The sequence below is a fragment of the Eupeodes corollae genome, chromosome 1 (genome assembly GCF_945859685.1).
Source record: "Eupeodes corollae chromosome 1, idEupCoro1.1, whole genome shotgun sequence".
Lineage (NCBI taxonomy): Eukaryota > Metazoa > Arthropoda > Insecta > Diptera > Syrphidae > Eupeodes > Eupeodes corollae.
Genome location: NC_079147.1, coordinates 174,477,778 through 174,501,239, shown reverse-complemented (window position 1 = coordinate 174,501,239; position 23,462 = coordinate 174,477,778). Strand labels below are relative to the sequence as shown.

The 23,462-nt window shown below is 33.5% G+C and overlaps 1 protein-coding gene across 1 annotated transcript in view; it reads right to left on the bottom strand.

The window, feature by feature from the left end:
* The window catches only part of LOC129940568 (opioid-binding protein/cell adhesion molecule homolog), a 92,127-nt gene that overhangs the window by 39,828 nt on the left and 28,837 nt on the right, over nucleotides 1-23,462 (bottom strand). The window contains 3 exon segments of the mRNA XM_056048947.1: nucleotides 2,454-2,661; nucleotides 3,506-3,603; nucleotides 6,868-6,939. Of these exon segments, the coding sequence (XP_055904922.1) occupies nucleotides 2,454-2,661; nucleotides 3,506-3,603; nucleotides 6,868-6,939 (378 nt within the window).

The window sequence follows — 23,462 nt, the reverse complement described above, 5'->3', positions numbered from 1 at the left end:
TTACCGGAGATCCAACCTTCAGTTGTAAATTATGCGGTGGAATGCCTGGTTAATCCAATGAGTTGAAAAACTCACTTGGACAATTTACATCGTCGGTGGCATCACAAATTGTATCAATAGATTTGTATGACACCAAGTCTATTGGTAACAAATGTTGTATCTGCACAGTGCCTGGGTTATTTTGAGTATTTAGTGGCAGTTTAAATACTGAATGAGCTGTTTTGCCTCCGTCTAATAAAGCTGCCGCAATGCGAAAAGATGGGATACCATTATTTGATCTTATTTTAGCAAGAAAAAGCGGAATAAGAAACGTTTTTTCAGTTCCACCTGGTGCCTCAAAAAAAAGAATCCTTCTATCCCTGCCGAAATTGCGAGCATGATGTGGTCAAAAATGGTTCTTTGTTCTTCATTTATTAGTGGGACAACGCGAGCAACAATCGCTTCCATTTCTACAATATGCTATTTTATTTCACGATTCGATTCAGTCTCTATAAAATCAGATTCATTTCGATTTGGTGAATGCATACCGAAATGACTGAAGGGTAAGTTGGAAATGATAGCAAAGATCCTCAATAGCATTGTACATAGCGTCAATGAATACTATCGTAAGATCGTTGCACCGTGTACGATGTTGATGCAATTAAACAATAGCACTTAGGAATATAAAAAAAATATAAAAACCTATTCTCAGACCTACCGAATGTATATGTAAAATTTCATTGAAATTGGTTAAGCCGTTTCGGAGGAGTATGGCAACTAACACTGTGACAGGAGAATTTTAAAATTAGATTTCGAATAGGTATTTGTGTTAATTTTTTTCTGGAAAAGGAATTGACATTACTATTTTAGGTCTTGGAAATCATACATTATAGGTATTTGATTAACGGTAAATTAAAATAACTGAACAAAAATAATTGTCGCCTACGAACAAAAAATGATTTTATCTCCGAAATAATTGTATGCAACAAAAAAAACCTTTTTGACAACTGGTAAAATTTTGAGAAAAATCGAATTAACCTTTTTTTACAATAAAATAGTAAAAAAATATTACTAAAAGTTGTCAAAAATTGATTTTCGAAATACAATATTTAACAAAGCACGAAAGCCTACAAACATTTAAGAAATACAAATCGACAGACGGGATGGGACATTATCGGTGTGGGTCGCATCCCAGTTTGAAGTTGAGTTCTTCCACTGAATAACTATATATTAAAAATGTGTATTATTGTTAGGGGTTGACTTTTCATTATACGAGTAGATGGGTATTTTAATAAATACTTCAATTTGTATGACAAAAGTGCATGCAATTAGCTGGATATATTTTTTGCTCTCCTCGCTTTAAAAAAATAAATATCCAAGCAGGAAAGTATATCTTTTATATAAGCGTTAGTTCATATTTATGTATTTTTCTTATTGCTTCAGTTGTGAGGGTTCCAGGACAACGTTTGTATAAATATCTCACAATAAAGTAGGATAAGAATTAATGCTATATAGTTGCAAATCTTGATCACGATCGCCTGTTAAAAAAGTTATCAAAACACTTTTTAATTTATACAACTTTTACTGTATTTCGATTTTTCCGATTGGCCTTTAAATACTTACTGTCAAAAATTTGTATCAACAGTAAAATCCAAAAAAAAATTCGCATACCTCGACTATCAAGTCAGTCACCTATTGAGTTCTAAATTTGAGTTATTGTTTGCAAAAAACGAAAACATACTGAAATTTAGTTATCACGCAAAAAAACGTATTCAACATGCATAAGTGGAAGATCTATTTCAATCATTAAAACTTAATAAAAAGGTTCGTTTTTTAAACAAATTAGTAATTTTATCTCTTTATGCATAGCCTAACGACAATTCATTTTTAAGGTGCATCATTTGTTTAAATAGGTTTAGTGTGAGACCCATAACAAGGACACCTCTTGCTGTACAGGTACGCACTGGGCGTGGACAGAGAAATTCCTAGCGTGATTTTTGAGTCTCCTTGAACACCTACACCAACCCCCTATCTGCATGCCTTTTATAATGAAAAAAAGGTTTATAGGCCCGTTTAGCAATGTGATGTGTGGATCAGTTCATAAGAGTACGATGGCCAACTTCATTGACTTAAGTAAGTAAGTATTAATATCTGCTTACAGTTACAATCTCTATAAGTAGTTAGGTATACAGATAGAAAGATAATCTTAGTTTCAACCCTTTCCACATACCAAATCAAAATACATATCGTATTTGTCTAATTTTCGATGTAAGGGAATAGATGCTAATGCAAACACAAATCATTCTCTATGCCAAGAATCCTCATCTCAAAGTCACCCAAAAGTTACAAAACAAATCCACTCTCATAAATTCCACTTCACTCAATCACACAACATCGAACATATCCTATTCATCTGCCTGGACCATTAAACTTATACCAATAACAACAAAACAAATAGAATATATCTTACTCACCAACAACATCTAAATAACCAACTTGACTCTTCATCGGATCCGTGTTTATCTGACACATATACCATCCCTTGTCCGATTCCTTAACGTCACGAATTTTCAATACCCAAGCACGTTTCTCAGCGTGAGTTATGCTCATTCGATGATTTTTGGTGATTACGTGATTTTGTATCGTTAGAATGGTTTGTGTATCCACACGTAACCACGCGATCTATACGTGAAAGTAGGAAGAAGTAAGAAGAAGAAGAAACAGTTAGAAAAAAGAATGAAATACCGGTGATGGTGAATTAGACAATACTACCCCCAAACACATGTTAGTTAGTGTTAGATCCGGAATAAACAGACAGGAAGGAAGCTTAGGTTAGGAGAGTTACCGTTACCGTTACCATTGCTGTTGTTGTGTATTTGTATAGTCTTTCCGCTTGGACTTTTGTGTAGTCCTTTTTGCCTACATTTTTTGCTTCTTCTTTTTGTTTGGCAATAATCGCACAAGATATCATTATTTTGTTATTGTATTCCTGTATACTCGTAGTGTGCTGTGTGCTGTGTGCCTTGGGCTCAGGATTTTGGAAAGGATGTGATGGTGGCGGGGGCTACGACTTAGGAATGAGCAAAGGGCTGAGAGGAAAGAATGTATAGTATTCTCCTAATTATCGTTGATGGGATGATGAGGGAAATGATGGCAGTAAATCAATTTGGCATTCGTCCTTCTTGTGGGTCCGTCTTCATCTTCTTGTTGGTTGTGTGTGTTGTTGAGGAGTCAATCAATTTACGTAAATAACCGGATCTCAACAAAACAAGAGTTTATACATAGCGAACAAACAAGGATTGAAAAGGAAACTTTGATTGGGTGTAAATTATTTTTGTGTCCAATTCATTTTGGTCGGTGACTTATTGTCAGAGTCGGTATAGAAAATTGTGTTTTTTGGGCAAGGTAAAGATTTATCTAAAGGAGGTGGGTATACGGTTTTCCTAGCTCGGTTACAAGGGAAAATCTACTGGGAGGACATTATTATTGGAGTGAAAGGAAATATTAACTAAAAAGCAGGTTATACCTTGTAAGTCTGTAGATTGTCAACGACACATTGAAGAATAGCTTCTCGTCCCACAGGGATTGTAACATTTTGTAAAGGTTCACCAAATTTCGGTAGATCTGAAAAAAAGATAAAGAACATTTGATATCCTTATTATCTAGATATATTGTTAGAAATTGACAGGTATAGTTCGTGTAGGAGGAGGCTTGCGGTGAAATAAGGTATTCTTAAACAAAGCTGTTTTATACTGCTTCGTTTGTATAATATATATATATAACAATTTGATGATGAAGGCCAATATGTTTGCCAATGATTAGGATATCATGACAATGTTTCTCAAGGGGATTGATGATATTTTAGTATTTCTTTTCGCAAATTGTATAGATATACCCGGTAGGGAGAATAAGTAGCCTATTGAGTTTGGTTTTCTTTACAATGTGCAATTAGTTTGAAACAGTACCTACTTAGACAATGGTTATTATGATAACTGTCATGTTGTGTTATGTCCGTTGGTAGGTAAACAGTTAACACACTTGTAACTGGCATGGCATGCATATGTAATTTACGTTTGCATAGTTAATTAAGATTACCCTATAATCTAATTCAAAATTTACCTAAAGCTTTCAATTATAACGTTGCAAAATTAATAAGTAATAGGAAAAAATGTTTGCCCGATCCTGAAAAAAGGAGACCCTCTAAACTGCACCAACTATAGAGGAATAAGTCTACTTAACATCGCCTATAAAATCTTCTCTGCCGTAATATGTGAACGTCTAAAGCCCATCGTCAACAACCTGATAGGTCCTTATCAGTGTGGTTTTAGACCAGGAAAGTCCACAGTTGATCAAATATTCACATTACTGCAGATCCTGGAAAAAACTCAAGAGCACCAAATCGACACCCACCATCTTTTCATCGATTTCAAGGCCGCATCTACAGGGACGAGCTGTATAGAGCCATGTCTAGTTTTGGCATCCCTGCCAAACTCATCCGTTTGTGCAGGATGACCATGGAGAGTTCACGCTGCTCCATTAGGGTTGGAAACAACTTAACAGAACCTTTTGATGTCAAAAAAGGCTTTAGACAAGGTGATGCGCTGTCATGCGATTTTTTTTAACATCGTGCTTGAAAGAATAGTTCAGAGCTCACACGTCAACACTAGAGGTACTATCTTTCAAAAGTCTGTCCAATTACTGGCATATGCTGATGAAATTGACATAATCGGAAGAACTCAGGGTGATGTCAATGGGGCTTTTGTGAGTATTGAGGCAGAAGCGGCAAAAATGAGTTTAACGGTTAATGAGGGCAAAACAAACTACATGCTGTCGTCTAGAAAGGACATACAACACCGACGTTTTGGTCAAAACGTCACAATCGACAGACGTAACTTTGAGGTAGTCAAGGACTTCGTCTACCTAGGCTCCGCTGTAAACGCAGAAAACAACACCAGGGCTGAGATCAAACGCAGAATAACTCTTGCTAACCGCTGTTTCTTTGGACTAAGAAAGCAATTGAGTGGTAAAGTCCTCTCTCGAGGGACCAAAATGTTGCTATATAAGACCCTTATCATCCCCGTCCTGCTATACGGTTCAGAAGCATGGACCATGACAAAAGCGGATGAAAGCACCTTGGGTGGGTTCGAGAGAAAAGTTCTTCGTGTGATCTACGGTCCCGTATGCATCGAAGGGGAGTGGATGAGAAGATGGAACGACGAACTGTACGGGCTGTACAGCGACGTAGACTTAGCCAGAAGAGTAAAAGTCCAACGACTAAGATGGCTGGGTCACGTAGAGCGCATGGAAACCAATGCTCCGGCCCGGAAAGTCTTCGAATCCGCACCCACAGGACAGCGCAGTAGAGGAAGACCGCGGATCAGGTGGCGCGCACAAGTGGAAGGTGACCTCACCCAACTTGGAGCGCGAAACTGGAGACATCTAGCTAGGGACCGAGCTAGATGGAGAAGTTTGTTGGGTGAGGCCCTAGTTCACACAGGCCTGTAGCGCCACCTTAAGTAAGTAAGTAAGTAAGTAATAGGAAAAAAATCACCTTATTGGAAATATTATACCCCATTGAAAAAATCCTTGGATCGCCGTTTCAATGTTTTTTTTATTATTAAAAAATCATTTTAAGTACATATTTAATATTTTTAATATATAAACTTGGATTAGATCCCTGCCTATGCCATCTAAAGTTTTTTTTCACGTATACGATACGTTGACAAATCCCCCAAGAGTAATTCTTGTCATGATTCATGAAAAGTGCTTTCTGAAAATAGCCGGTTAGATTCGGCTTATTACTGTATGTCACCTCTATCTATGACAACAGTATTCGCGCACAGTAATAGTTAAGAGTTGTAAGACACTGGTGCTCCTTCTCCTTTTGGTCTTTATTGCAATAACTGTACACCAAAAATGAAATTATTCTAAATTAACAAATTTTATGTCAATGGAAAAATTTTCTGAAGAGGTGTATGTTATTTCCTTAATTTGGTTTGGTATAATTTATAAGAGGAGAAGAATTTATATAAACCAGCATAAAAAGTTTTTTGTAAATTTCTAGAGCTTATATGTAATATGAAAAATTGATGCAAAAAATAAGAAAATTCACTAAAACTTTGCATGATAAATTTAAAAAAAAAATACAAAAACCAGAAAACCATTTGCCGAAATTCCGGAAATCACCATAGTCAACAACAACCACCACATCCACATCACACGGCCAATTTAACATCGATTTTCGCATCACTAAATTCTGCTCAACATTTTGCATTTAATCCCCAAAAGAAGAATGCACATTGTTGGCTAAATGGACGTTTATATTCCAGTCAAAGCAAAATATTTATTAGCAAAGTTCTGTGCAGCACCATCAACCACCCAGTAGGTACAGCGAGTTTAGCAACCGACCAAGTCTTTGCTCTGTACTTTATGAATGCATCCATGCAACGGTAACCGTACCAATCACTCAGGATATTACCATAATCAGGCAGAAAAAAATAAAAATTGTATTCCCGCCTTCCTTTCACCCAAAAAAAAAACAAAATACAGACCCAAAAGAAAGGGAGGACATCAGCATTCCTAGCAAAATGGATAAAAATATTTTTGCTTTCGGAGGACATTTAAAAGTGTATTCGTAAAAAACGTTGAGAATATTATACACTTTATCGTATGTATGCATTTTTTTTTGCTATGCCACACGGACGTTTATGAGATGCCATTAATTTTACGTTGAAGTACCTTTCTACGTTGCACAAAAACTCAGTACAAAAAGGAGACCAACAAAAATATTTAAAAAAATAGGAAAATAAACTGATATAATAAGAGGCAAAGCTTGTATCAATAAATCGAAAAGATTATGCTTGCTCGTCCTGCGGGTCGATAACTTACCCTTTTCAGGTATTGTGTTCACCGATGTATCTTCTCGGATGTCTTCCAGGAGCTCCTCATGATTTTTCATATCTGTAATATAGAAAACAATGTTACACATTTTCAATGATCCTATGTAAAATATCAAAAGTATGATTTAAAAAATCCTAAGGAATGAGTGTGGGAAATTTTAAGATACATTAGTTTATACCTTATAAAGGATATAATAATAAGAAGGATTTTGCAATAGTTTTATTTCTTTGAATGCTCTTAATGCACTTTTCTTGTGTGACACACAAAGTTCCAAAAAAAAGAAACAAGGATAACTCAAAAATTGAAGACTTTAAGAACAAAACCTTTGATGAGGATGCATCAAAATCATTTATAGCATATATAGCAGGGGATTTAAAGCAACCTTGTCCCTAGTCTCTTAGAGAATAAGAGAAATAGACAATGTTTGCGAACTACAGACCAGAATACTACTTTACATTTCACAATGAAAATACTTTTTCACATTCCTGATAATAAATTTATAGTTTTTTTCCTCTCTTCTTTTTTCCTTTTTTTTCTTTTTGTTTTAATTTTTATTTGTAAATTTTTGTTCACTTTTGTATGTATTTAAGTAAAACAAATTTGTCAAATCCTAGCTTTCATAAGCTATTTAATTGTAGCCTTTACCTAAATTATAAAACAATATGTCTTAATGTGTATGGGTTTTTCATGTAATAAATAAATAAAAACAGGAAAATAAAACACATTCTTATCTATCTGGAAACCTCTGATATTAATTTTAATTAAAAAAACTGGTAGCGCATGTAAAGTATACTTTTTTTGTTCAGATATACAAACAAACAGTTTTCAAAGCAATACAGGAAAAGGGACAATTTGTTGATATCAAATAAATAATTTAGGTGGCGCAACAGTCTGTAGATAACTAGATCTTTGTGACTTACAACTCTAAACAATTCCTGTGTGAAAGTCATTTCAAGTATGGAGGGGACCTACAGTTTCTATGCCGAATCCGAACGGCAAAGTTCAGAAAGCACTTTTCATGACAAGAAGTACTCTCACATGATTTCTGCTTCTTCTTTGCTTCTTTATTGGATTAATTAAAATACACATCTAAACCATACTCTTCTTACGGTTTTTGCAGATACAATTTTTGTCTAGTTACTTATACTTTGTAGGCTTTATTTTATGTAACCGAAGTGTTACTTTCGTTAAAAGTTATACTATAACACCTTTTATTTATTTATCGTATATGTATTAATGTTTTAATGTATTAATGTATCGTATGATTCAACTCAAAATATGTTTCTAATTATGTATAAATATATATTCTAATTAGGCTTAGTGTATTTTCTAAATATTACCGTATACCGTTTAATGTACTTTATTCAATGCAACGCTAGTTAAGCTTGACAATGTTATCTTTAAGAAAAATAAAAGCTCAGTTCTTGTCCATCGTTTGAAACGAAAAGATCTTGTTTTATTTTAATTGTCTGGCCGTCTTACATATCAGAAGTGCGATCGATTTAACCCCGTTTTTTTTCCCTTACACAATCAAAGTTTAAAGTACATTTTATGTTTCATGTTGCATGTTTCAAATTAAAAAAAAAATAAAAATTTCGTGCGTGATTACTCAAAACTAAAGTAATGGCTAAAGTTCGAGCAGAAAATTTTATACAAGAGGCAACTGTTGCTTCTCTTAAAGAAAAATTAATCAGCTTTAATCTCAGCACGGATGGAAACAAATCGGTGTTAAAGATGAGGTTGCAGGACCATTTGGACCAGCTAGAGGAACCTCAAATTTTAATTCATTTTCCGGAAGATCCAAATGAGGATTCATCCAGTGACGATCAAGGCGATGACCTTCAACTTCAGATTAATACGCTTGCCGAAAAAATTAAAAAGCAACAGGAAATTTTAAGACTTCAGGAACAACTCGCAGCGCTGTGTCAAACAAATGTTAGTACCACATGTTCATTGTCATACAAAGACGTTGAAGACTCAGTGCCTTACTTCTCTGGAGACGATAATTTTTCAGTAAAGCAATGTGTGCGTAGCTTTAAAGAGGCAAAAACTTTGCACAGGTGGGATGAGCAACAAACATATATTTATGCCCAACGAAGTCTTAAAGGCACCGCCAAACTGTTTCTTCGCTCGTCACGTTGTTTAAATTGGATGGAGCTTAAGTCTGGCTTGCTTCAAGAGTTCCATTGAGCAGTGACGTCAGCCGATGTTCATGATACCCTTAGAAACCGAAGGAAGAAGAGAGATGAAACTATCCACCAATACACACTGGCCATGCAAGAGATTGGTTTCCATGCCGACGTTGAAGAAGAAGATTTGATACATTATATCATAAAAGGCATACCTGATGCGTTTTGCAACAAACAACTTCTTTTGTCTGCAAATAACATAGACGAATTAAAGCAAATGCTTAAGAAATACCAGAAATTGAAGTCTTACACACCAGAAAACACAACTTCTCTTGCGGCAACGACATCGTCAGCAACAACAATTTCAAGGCATTTTGTGAAAGACAAGTGCTTTAATTGCAATGAATCTGGACACATTGCAAGTGCTTGTCCAAAGCCACGAAGGGAAAGGGGAAGCTGCTTCAAGTGTGGGAAACAAGGGCATTTGGCACCCGCTTGTAAGATCACCAAGTTACCTGTTAATCCAACAACAAATCAGCAGCAGTCAGCAGTTCTTTTGGTGCAACAACCTGAAAATAATGCAGAACCTCAAGCTATCGGTGATCATGACGAAGTAATGCAGAAATTATTTAATGACGATTTTACTCTGCATGTTAGGTATAGATTTTTAAACAATTTGACTAATGTTGTCTTTGAATTTCAAGCTCGTACTATGGTAGACACCGGAAGCCCAATTAGCTTCGTTCAGGAACGGTTTATACCACCTTTCGTAATCCTGCCACTAAAAGATGACGTTCAATATTTTGGAATAAACGAAGCAAAAATGACAATTCTTGGACAAGTTAGATGTATAATTTATGTAAGTGATAGTCCTTTAAGTTGCATGTTGAATGTTGTAAAAAATAAAACAATGACAAGCTCTGTTGTCCTCGGCAGAGATTTTTTGCAAACAAGTAAAATAAAATTATGTTATGATTCTTATGATAATCAATCTAAAATTAGATCAATTAATTATGCTAAAAATTATGATAAACAGAAATTTAAAAATTATGATACCTATTTAAGTGATAAAACTAATAACGATTTTACTACAAATTACGAAAATTTTTATGGAAATTTTAATGAAAATTATTTAGATGAAAATAATTGTGATAGTATTTTCAAAAGCAAAAATGACAGCACCGATTTTAGTGACGAAACTTTTGCGAGAGATATTTTAAATATAGATACTTGTTATGATGAAAATGAATTTAATCTTATAATAAATAATAACTTAACTTACGAAGAAAAACAAAAAGTTTTCAATATTATGAAACAAATTAATTCAGACAAAAATATTCCGCGTTCGAATGTTCCATATGAAATGAAAATCAATCTTTCAAACGTTAATTCAACTTTTAATTGTGCACCACGACGGTTACCTTATATGCATACTATCGAGTTGAGAAAAATTTTGGATGATCTTTTGGAAAGAAAAATAATTCGAGAGAGTAATTCTCCATTTGCGTCACCCATCGTTTTAACTAAGAAAAAAAATGACACTTATAGACTATGTATTGATTATAGACAGTTAAACCGTGTGACGCAAAAGGATAATTACCCTCTTCCATTGATCGAGGATAATTTAGATAGGTTAAGGAATAAAAGGTACTTTTCGTTATTGGACCTTAAGAACGTGTTTCACCGTGTTAAAATGGCAGATGACTCGGTTAAGCTTACATCGTTCGTTACGCCCCTGGGGCAGTTTGAATACCTTTATATGCCATTTGGCCTAAAAAACGCGCTGGCTACTTTTCAGCGCTACATTAATTCCATCTTTAAAAGTTTGATATCCGAAGGTAAACTACTAGTTTATATTGACGATTTACTTGTCGCCACTGAAACCAAAGAGGAGCATTTTGCTATCCTCGAACAAGTAGCTAAACTTATTTCAGAATTTAACCTTGAATTGAGGTACGACAAATGCCTTTTTATGACGGAAACAATCACCTATCTAGGTTATGAAGTGAGTGCAAATGGAATAAAACCTAATTCAAGTGGATTAGCTTTCCCCCACTCCGAAAAACATCAGGGAGCTTCACTCATTTTTAGGTTTATGTTCCTACTTTAGGAAATTTATTCAAAACTTTTCAGTGATATCGAAACCACTCTACGACCTTTTAAAGCAAAATATAAAATTGCTTTGAGCAGGTGCCATAACATCCTTTTGATTCAACCTGATACCTTTGAATAGGCTCTTGCTTGCGCTCAAAACGAAGACATGGTAATTCAAGACATAGTCAAAACTCTAGAACATAAACAACATCCGTTCTACGAAATGATAAATGGTCTCATATACCGAAAATGTAAAGATTATGTTGCGTTTTACGTTCCAAAGCAAGTGGAAAAGGTCATAATCCAAAGTCATCATGATGGTCTTTGTAATGTGGGTGCCGATAAAGTGTTTGAATATCTTAAGAAAACTTATTGGTTTCCATCCATGAAAGATAAAATCAAGAATTATATAAAATCTTGCTTAAAATGCATTTATTTTTCGGTTCCTTTTGGGAAAAAAGAAGGTGAACTACATAATATTCCTAAGGGAAATAAACCCTTTGAAACAATCCACGTAGACCATTATGGATGGGCCGCTTCCAGCTGGTGTTAAAAATTTAAAGAAACACATCTTTCTTGTAGTCGATGGATTTACAAAATTCACGAAACTTTATTCGGTAAAAACTACGAGTACTAAGGAAGTCATACAATGTCTGCAAAACTATTACTCAATTTACAGTCGCCCAAAAAGATTAGTTTCAGATAGAGGGTCATGCTTTACATCTGAAGAGTTCTCCTTGTTTTGCAGAGATTTTGGTGTAATCCACATTAAAGTTGCTACTCATTCTCCCCAATCGAACGGGCAGGTTGAAAGAGTCAACCGGCTTTTGACTGCTATGCTTTCAAAAGAAACCGAAGTAGAGCCGGGTGAATGGTCAACGCACTTGAATAAAATCGAATTTTCTATAAATAACACCATTAATAAAAGCACAGGAACTAGCCCAAGTATCTTACTGTTTGGCGTTTTGCAGAAAGGAGAAGCTTACGATAAAGTCCGCGAGTACCTTGAGTCGCAAGTCTTTCAGAGAGATCCGATAAATTTGTCTGAAGAGAGAGAAAACGCAAGTTTGAAAATCACTCGAAGTCAAGAGATGAATAAAATTCAGTATGACAAAAATCATAAAAAGCCACATCGTTATAAGGTAGGCGATTATGTTGTTGTTAAGAACATTGTGACCACTGCAGGCATTAACAAAAAATTATTGCCAAAGTACAAAGGGCCTTACGTTGTGCACGAAGTTTTGCCAAATGGTAGATATTGTATTAAAGATCCACCAAATTTACAAGTCTCTCGAATTCGATACGAAGGTATATGCAGCCCTGAAAATATGAAGCTGTATGAGGTAACCGATTAAAATACTAGAAATTTAAAAGAAAACTTTTATATACATACGTACCTATATATAAAAAAAAATGTATTTTTGTTTGAATTGTTCAGTTTCGTTTAAATTAATTTCGTCTGTTTAATTTGTTGTCACTGTTTAAATGCAAAATCCAAAAAACCATTCTGCTTCTGAAAATACTAGTAAAAGATACCAAAATCGAGTCGATTTAATGTCAGGAATGGCCGAGATGTAGGCTTTATTTTATGTAACCGAAGTGTTACTTTCGTTAAAAGTTATACTATAACACCTTTTATTTATTTATCGTATATGTATTAATGTTTTAATGTATTAATGTATCGTATGATTCAACTCAAAATATGTTTCTAATTATGTATAAATATATATTCTAATTAGGCTTAGTGTATTTTCTAAATATTACCGTATACCCTTTAATGTACTTTATTCAATGCAACGCTAGTTAAGCTTGACAATGTTATCTTTAAGAAAAATAAAAGCTCAGTTCTTGTCCATCGTTTGAAACGAAAAGATCTTGTTTTATTTTAATTGTCTGGCCGTCTTACAACTTTGACAATATATAAAATATCTGTGTAAATTGTAGCACATGATTTGTTTAAAAAATAATCTATTGTGGAGTTTCATTCAAATCGATTACGTAGTTTAGCTTGAAAGATTTTCCACCTTTATAAGATAAGTAGGAATATAAAACATTCTAAAAACATTATTGTGATATTCTACAATTGTACTTTTAAAGTAGAAAAGTGTTTATTTTATTTTCAACAACAGTTTTGTTTGTTTAAGCAAGTTCTTATGATGAATTTACTATAGCATTACCTTACCACAAGCTACGTATATAATATAAAAGAAAGAAAACGACAAAACCAGGACGGACACGAATGACACTTTACAAATTTTTCACCTCCACATTGAACGAACACAATCATTTCTCTTCTTGCAGGATATTCTAGTGAAATTAATTAAATACCTTTTTTGTCTTATTTTCTATACATATAGTCCTTGCACTGAAGATTTTTCTACTTCTGTCCTGAGTTTGTTCAAGAAGCTCAATTAAAATATTGTAGGAAGACATTTTCTGAGTTCGCCATTTGGACGTTCTTATATCCCTATCCATAGCTTCAAGTGCAATACAAGAAATTAGCATTAAAGTATAAAATACAACAAAAACGACAAAAACAAAACACACAAGCGACACAAATTGATCTTTTTTATTCTGGATGTTGCAAATTGCACAACTACATGCATACCTACATAAAAAGGTATCTTACTTTTACTGAGGATACTATGTTTGTTGATATCATGTTTTTTGATGCTTTACAAGGAAACGTAATTTTTCCTCATAATTAGTTTGTAAACGAAGTAAAAAAAAAGCATTCGCCTTTGATGACGCCGGGAGTTTATGGTGGTTCATTTCCCCAACTCTTTTCTAATTTGAAAGCTAAGTGCACCCAAATATGTTAGTGGGATGCATTTCTTTCCATCCCCAGAGAGAGTCTAATTAGAGAAAATATGAATAAAATGTTTTCTATTTCAATTCAAATTTGAAATACCTGACTTTACCTTTGAATATAACATACTTATTAATGTCTGTATGTATATGAACCAATTTACGTGCATTTACTTTAAAGAAAATAACTAAGCCAGGGGGATGTTCAATGGGGTCCTTATGCCATATGATTTTCAATGCATTACCAGAAAAAAATCAATTGAATAAACACTGTAAAAGATTTCCAATTAGAAAAGAAAAAATATAAAATTAGTGACTAGGGAATAAAAGCAAAATGTTCCAGATAATTATTTTTTGTTGCATTAATGTCGCATAGCCGTTCCTAAGGATATTATTACAAAATACACAACTAGTTCGAAAAATTCTAAAAATAAAAATATATGTAAAAAGACACTGTGCGATAACAATATCGGATTTTCTAAAAAGGACAACTAATCATAGAATTGTCATTGTATTTTCATCATGGTATATTACACGAACTGGCAACGTTTTTAACTTTAAGAGCGGTAACTCCAATCCTATCATCATCATGGGTCCGCAAAAAATAACTGTTCGGTCTGGTTGAATGAATGCTTCAAGCCGACAACATAATTTTTAAAATTCCCTTAAAGTTTTTAAAATGGAATATAGCTACATGTATGCTTATCAAGTTTGAATTGGAAAGTTTTAGAAACCAGACAATTTGTATACTAGAATAGCACTACGCAAATGTGAAAGGCCTTACATATTCGAATATTTTAAAATTTTGTAATGTATCTCCTTTTCTATTTGTAGACATGTCTTACTTTCCAAATTGCTCTTCAATCTTTGGGGTGTTCATAAAGTTTACGTTAACAATACAATTTTTTAAAATATTTTTCGGCTTTCAATTATCATTTTTCAATATTTTTGAAGAATGTTTGGAACAATTTTGTTTGATTGACTTTGGATAGGGAATAATAATATTTACTTTTAACTGATTTTAATAAAACTGACAAAATTTGGCCTCGGTAACATCGGATTAAAATTTAGCAATCTATTATTATTATTTTTTTTAAGAACCGAAATTTTAAGGACGTTTTGGTCTATGCTAAAACAATATGGGTTTGGTTACAAATTCTTTATTTTTTCAAAGGAAGATGTTAGTATTTTCGCGCCTCTATTTGTGTATGATTTTGCGTGAAATTTAAACACAATTTGGGCGACGCACGTACGGTAGGTATGTATTAGATTTCAATCTTTTTATCTGCGTTTATTCTTTTTTTTTGTTCCTTCGCATGTGTGTTTTCAAATTTTATTAAACTGTTTGGTTTTCAAAAATAAAATAGTACAAAAATGATGACATTATCGCTTATAATATACATTTCACGATATTAATTTGTTGGAACAGTGATTCCAGGACTTTTGAGAAACTGAAAAAAATATATTGACTAGAATTTTTTTCAAATTTGGAATAATGTTCAGAACAACTAGAACAATCTGGAATAAATGAAAAAAATCAGTTATGAAAAAGGGAGGTAATCCAAATTAGCTGTTTCGGGTCTAAGAACCCCCAGGGGCTAACTTCACACACTAGCGACTGAGACCCTGGTGGGACTGATTAATGCAAGATATATTATGCTACAAAAATAACTCGACTTTTTGTAACAGACATTTGAGTCAGAAGGTTTAATTTTTTTCAAAATAAATAAACAGTATAATGTTAAAATAAGTTACGTCAAAATATTCTAATGTGGTTTTTAGAAATAAAGACAGTAATTGCAACCAAATCTGACATTTAACGTAATACGATTAATAAAAAATGTATCGACAAAAATGATGTAAGCAAATATTTCAAAAATTAAACAAGAAAACTTAAATTCTTAAAATTGAAGAATGGTGAAAATGCATACCTATCACATATAAAACAGTCAAATATCAAAACATTACGTGTACATTTTATAAGTACTTATATATATATAGATATGTCTCAAGATGAGAATATAAAATTAAAGCATTTAGAAAGCTCGAAATGCTTCCAAGACCAATTTAATGGTTAAATAAGGGATTATGTATGTAAATAAGGGTTCTATGCCTATGGTCTCGTAACGTTTTTTCAAAGGCTAGTGCTGGTATTACGGAAGAGTTTTTGCAGGATGGCATTGGCTAGAACTATTCCTAATTGTATACACATATATATAACATAACCTGGCACTTCGTGCGTAATTCAAATCCTTTCTGCACACAAATTGGAGAATTGTACGATAGAGACGAGCAGGAACAATAATAATAAAAAAGCAATGGAAAAAATAAACTTAACTAGAAAAGATGACTTCAAAAAAGTGGTGGCAAAGGCAAGAATGTACCTCTGCTGAATGCTGCTTAACCGACGACGAATGATGTTATATAACCTGAACTTTCTACAATAACATTGCTTTAGGAAGGTACTCCTATATTATATACCTTCTAGGCCAAATGAATGAAGAAACTCTGGAGACTAGGGGAGTGTTTACGTCTGGCGTAATGTGCTATTGAGTGTAAGCCGTGACGTGTATTCAACAGAAACATGATAAAATTATGTATGTACATACCTTATTATGTTGTGCGTAAATTTAATAAAGCACCTTTGAGTGTAAAGGTGTATGTTTAGTTTATAGTATGTGTTGTGTATAAAGTGCAATTCCTAAAGTTAAAGGGGCACATCATGTACGACAGAGATTAGAGAATAAAAATATTTTAAACAAGGATTCAAATGCTTTATTGTTGCAATAATAATACGAGGAGTTGATAAGGATTTGTAATAGAGTTTTCAGTTACTAATATTCAGGTAGAAATAACTTTCCGGATTATTTTACACAGAACCTGCAAATATATAAATTGGAACACTCGTAAACCTGAATCTAATCTTATCTAATCTAATTATACGCTTTTTGGATTAATAGTATTTTTAGCTTAATCTTTCTGAAAAAATGTAATTTCTGTCCCCTTTATGCGGACAAAATGAGAAAGAGTAAATTGGAAAAAATATTTATTGTGTTGGTAAGCATTTACATAAATCAAGCTAAAATCACGAAACAGTTCATTTGTGCAAATAAACACTTCATTTATAGATTTTTAAGTAATTTTGTGATAGTCGTCAAAAACGGTTTTTAATGATCTTATAAAATTAATCTGAAAAAATATGTCACTCTATTGCAATTTCTGATTGACTCCACTTTACTTTTAGTTCTTTTTTGGCACACATTTTGGTGCTTTTTAAGAGTGTGTTTTTTTTCTTACTTCACTGGGACTTATTTCTTTCGACTTATTTATGTATAATAGGGCTGACTAATTAGAGTATACGGTATCATGGCCATATTGTAGTTGGAATTTGAGACAGGAAACTGAGTTGGCCAATATGGATCATTATCAATCCTGTTAAAGACATATTTTTAGACAATTTTATCGGTGCAGGTATGATAACATGACATTTTCTTTTAAGCCACGTGGTTCCATAACACAATCGTCTATCAATATTGAGATATGACGTTTCCCTTCTCGTCGTTTTTATGGCTTTAACTAATTATGCTTTTCCAATCAATTTCCACATTTATACATTGTCCAATAATGAACACCTTACCATTCTGTACTCATTGAAATAGAGACCAGAGAAGATAAAAGAAGAATAACTTTTCTAAATCTATTTGAGCTGTAAGACTGTTTTTTATCAAATTAACGAAAAAGAAACTATTCGATTTTTTAGTTTATAAGCAATGCAATTTTTTGTGACATATGTAGTGATATAGATGACCATCAACCAAATTTAAGTTTGTCTCAATGAAAATGGCAAATCTCACTATCTGGATCTCTTTCCCATGAGACTGAGTAAATGGTTTCTGCATACCACTCACTGGCAGACTAAAAGTTTCAATATTCATACACCAAATGATGCAATATGGAACATGTGGATAGGAGTCTTGTTCAACTTCATGAACAACCCACTGTTGTCGATCTGGTGTTGACCTCTGGACCTAAGTAAATCTATGTTTGTAAGTAAAACTTAAGAACATTACCATTCCTTACCTTAATCTTAGTAGTAGTCTTCACTAAAAGGATACGCATTTGCATTCTACCAACCATTAAAAACTGTGTCCAACGTCGAAGTGTGTCATTAACATTTATAATGACAATGAATTAGCATTAACCAGAAACAGTGTCCCCTTTATAAATAAGCTATTTATAAAAACATACAAAATTAAGTACTAAAAAAATAGGTTCTAAATAGAAAAGGCAAACAGATTTAAACGTGCCGGAGATGGGATAAACGACGAACCACAAATATGTACTTTTCTCCCACGCTTGAGCCCGACGACGAGACTCTACCTAGATAACTGTGGTGAAAGTTGAAAAATATACCCACTGTGCTAACAGTTATAGTATACCTAGTACCTATACCAAGCATTGTGTGGACTCACAGTAAGTTGTCACTCGCCCGGCAATAATGGGCCAACAAAGCTGGAGCAGATGAACATCACTACATCAGTGTCTTTTTTTACTAAAAAGAATATTTTTGTTTGTACAATACATACATGCATACATCTGTACGTACACATATAAAAGAATAAAACGTTTAACCTGTGGAAAATACAATGTACCTTCTGTAGGTACTCCCTATGAAACCTCGTGTGTTAGCTGGTGGGTTGGCAATAGATTTTTGCCGCATGACAGAAACGAGTGTGGATGATGTGTGGTATGTGAGCAATGACAACAATTGGGATGACTTTTTCAACAAACCAATTGTATGCCACTTACGTACGTTGCTACAAAACAATCATATCTAAAGGGTTATTATATATTTAAACCCTCTCCATTATTGCGGGCGATTACTTTTTCGCAATCTATATAGATATGTTGTAGGAGCCAAGCCCAGTATTATTGGATAGTTTCAAAAATTACATTTGAAAAAAAGTTGAGAACTTTATTTGATATATTTTAATTAAGTGTCTTTTAACAAATTAGGATTAAATTAATACTTAACATAGTTCTTTAATTTGTATTACATTCCACATCAAACTGTACACATACAGATGTACGTACATACATTTGTATCCTATTCAAATGCTCGGTCCAACACTTCTTGTCTATCCTGCAAGATTAAAAGTTTTCTTCAGAGTTTTTGCGCACATCGCTTTCGGAATTCCTCGATAACTAAATGACTTCTAAAGTATATTAAGTTTCTGGACGTGAGGGTTTGCCGAAGGAATTATTTTCTTTTCCCTCATGATAATGTTTAAAAACTTTAAAATACTATTTGAATTTAAGTGGCCTAGAAATGCCAACACTAAAGATAAAATCTTTTTAAATAATTTTTACTAAAAATAATAGATGTGAATTGTGAATGTGTCAGTTCAGGCATCGATTTAAAAAGAATAATTGAACTTTTTTTTAATTGTTCTTGAGGAGGCAGACTACAAGAAATATGTATTATAGTGCAGGGAACTAAGTCCCCGGGAACCTAGTCCACTGAAGGAATTAGTTCACATTCGGTGAGAACGAAATCGACTTTAGAAAAGTCTCACGTTCTCACGCTAGGTTGGAAACTATTTCCGAAAAAAGTTGAGGTTTTAGTTCGCTCTGAAAGTGAAATTGACTCCCAGTTGTAAAAAAGCCAAAGTTGAATTTAATGGAATGTACTTGCAATTTTACTAAACGATAAAAACAGATGTAATTTTGAGAAACTTTACATAAATTTAATTATAAAATTAGTCATTCTTTAGACTGTCTTTTTCAAACTATATTATTGTACTAGCGGACCCGACGAACTTTGTCCCGCCTTAATGGCAATAAATAAGCAGATTGTGTTTTTATAACTACATTAATCATTCATTAATGTTTAAATAACTACATTAATCATTCATTATTATTTCTGTATTTTAGTACATAGGTTGCTCTTCACTTAAGTACCTTGTGATACACGACATTTTTTGTTTTATTATCAGGCGCAAAAACAAACAACACAGATGGTCTTCCGACTAGTGAACATGCCACGTATAATTGACCATGGGAAAAACATGAATGTTCTAGATTTAAACCACAAACTTTTAAGGATTGGCCTTGTGATTTGTTGATGGTCATGGCAAATGCAACACGGAAATTGAAGTCTTTTAAATTCAAACAGTATATCGGTTGGGATCATCGGGATCCTCGGAATGAGAACTTCCTCACCTTTGAATTTTCCTATCATTATCGTAGCGTAAATTACATTGTTCATCAATTTACTAACCACCAAACGAGTACCGTTGCACAGTTTTGGTTGGTTTATGTTTCGAAGCATGATTACTACGGAGCCAACCTAAAATTGCTCGCTCACTCAACCATTCATTATTTTTGTAGTTAGAAATAATATTTGGAAATACATTGTTGATAAGTTCGTCTTTTGATGAGACAAAATTACAGAAATTATTTGGAAATGATATTAATCCGCTCGATTCATCGACAGGTACTTGACCATTACCGATAGTCAGCAATTGCTCCGAGAAATCTTCAGCAGATGTATCATTAAGCAATGTAACTCTCATGTTTGTTGTCAGCTGCAGTTTCTTCACATAGCGCCATAGATTTGACGATTTGAGGCAAGTGTTTATTTCATCGGCAGCCGTAGATCTTGGAATTACTGGCAGTATTTGGCGGAAATCGCCAGACAGTAAAATCATTGCTCCTCCAATACATCTGGAGTCATTGCGCAAATCTTTTAATGTTCGGTTAAGTGCTTCTAATGCACGTTTATGCGCCATTGTGCATTCGTCCCAGATGATGATTTTCGATGCCGCTAAAACTTAGGCCATTGCTGAGTGTTTTGCAATATTACACGTTGGTTCTTCAATAGTTTGAAGATTTAACGGTAATTTGAATCTGCTCCAAGTGACGTCATTTGGAAACAACTATTGTATTTTCGAGTATTTGCAAGAAAGTGGAGTGATTCTTGTGTTTCGCCACAAAGCAATGAATACAATGGCTCATGTGGTGGAGTCAACACTGGCAGTTCCACTTTACCATTAAGGCAGCATAATCCAGGCTTTTCTCCGGAAAACTTTAATGCACTACAATACTCGCAAACAACGTCCATTTGCCTAATGCAAACGCTATGATGCAAGCTGTAATCATTGCTGCAATCGTATCGAAACGCTGCTCGATTCAAATCACCTAAATATCTTGTTCTGCGTCGCAAATTATCTATTTGTTGCCTTCTGTTGTTCGCTCGACGATTCTGCATTGCCAACCGAGCTGTTTCACGGGCTACTTCATTTTGCTCTCGTGATTGAGAAGCACGAAGCCGAGTCATACTATTGCGGCGCTGTTCACGTGCAATTTCTTGTTTGCAGTGTTTTGTATTCTTCTTGCATTACGGCTTTGTCGGGAAAGATTCGATCGTCTTGGTCGCGGCATTATTAATTAAACTTCACTTCACTTTTAATTAAACTTCACTTCACTTCAATCCACTTCTTAATTATTTATTTAATAGAAATAGTTTTAATATTGATTTCTTACAAATATCAAATTGTCATCCATACATCATTACATAGCTGTCATTTTACGTCAATTACATAGCGGTCATTTGCGTTTTGTTATTCCAAGTCTGATTCTTTTTTGTTATACCACGTTTTATAGTGACCGACGTTTCATGTCAAGTCACACGGGAACGCTGTCGAACGGGATAAAAAGTATCCTATGTCCGTCTCCTGGCTCTAAGATACCTCCCTACCAATTTTCAGCCAAATCTGTTCTGCCGTTCTTGAGTTATAAGTGGTGTAACTAACACGACTTTCTTTTATATATATAGATTTCGAAATCGACTGGTGCTGAAAATAATCAAATCAAAATCTCGTGATTTTGTTCTGATTATTTTCAGCACCAGGGTTCAGGGTCTAAGTACATCATTAAATAATTGAAAAATGTAAGGAATTTGTGTTTAAAGCTGTTGTGTGTATGTATGTACACATATAGAGATAAGGTAAGTGTCTAATGTGCACTTAAGAAGGTTTTCTTATGGCAGCTGGTGGAATACTTATACTTGTTTTACTGTATACATTTTTGAATATGACGTTCCTGTCGTACCAAAAAACAGAACTACAAGGCATTTTGCTCGGTTGTCTTTGTTTCCTTCACAAATAATTTTTGATCAGAAAAGCTTACGACTTAAAAAAAAGAGGATGGCATGCGGAATGTTGGATTTTTATAAAAAATTTACTGAGTGTCGAAAGTCGAAAACAATATTTTCTGTTAGAAAGCCAAATTTGAAGCTATTATTTTTAAGGTTTGGAAAGAGATATTTACCAAGTTTTGTACGAAAACTGTCAACTCGAGTTTTCTTAAAATTTTACTGATTGTTTAAAACAACATTTTTTATAAAATAAAATTTATTTGAAGCCAATATCTCAAATTTTTGAAAAGATATTTAACTCGGAAATCAATTTTTGCGAACTTTTAGTAATTTATTTTAGGTTTTTTGATTTTTTGTTAAAAACTGTTTATTTGATTTTTCTCAAAATTTTAAACAAAACTAGTTTGATGATATAACTTTAAAATTTTGAAAAGAGTGGAAATTTAATTTTTACTAACTCTTAGTAATGTTTTTTTTAAGGTTTCTAATTAAAAAAAAAATGTCAAGTCGATTTTTATCTTAATTTTACCAAATGTTAAAAATGGTATTTTTCGTTGCACACAATTATGTGGGAGATAAAATTATTTTCTATTCGTAAAATATTGCAGATGACAAACGTTTTTTTTTCAGTTTTTTTGATTTATAAAAACAAAAAAACCTTAATTACTTTTTTTTCCCAAAAATATACTAGTTTGGTATCACGTTTCAACACACAATTATATTCAAGTCTCTAGCGTTATAAATTCGTGAGATAATTTTAATAATTCATTTCTCACATGCCATGATGAAAACACCTTTAACTGTTTGAAAAGCAAAATAGTCAAGATAAAAGATCTCTTCAAAACGAAATCCCAACCAGAACCAACCATCGTCCGAATATATATCTTAAGCCCCTGCACGACGAAGAAAAAGTTAGAGAACTTTCTTTAAAGATTAAAGTTTCATTTTAATAAAATGGATGACTAATATGAAGACTTGCCAAGGTACATTTTCGGTTTATATTCTAATAGGAAGTCCTTCCAAAACTAATACGGAGCAGCATCAAAAGCTTGTATGGGACTAAACAAAATGGAACACATGTATTTTTGTCGCATTGGTGTTGGGGCTTTATGGTTCTGCTAAAAGAACGCTTTCGCTTACACAGCTTTCTAGGTCACCAACACGATACAACTGTACAAAATATAGCGTTTTTCTTATACATAAATGTTTTTAATTCTTTTGCGTTTTTGTTTTGTGCTAGTTTGGACATAAATCTCACGAAATCTCAAACAGTGCATCAAACAATAAAACGCCTTAGTTCTCACTGAAAAATGAAAAATGCTAAACAGTTAACTACTTATCACACTCTACGAATATCCCTTCTAGATACACAATAGTTATCACTGTACCAAAGT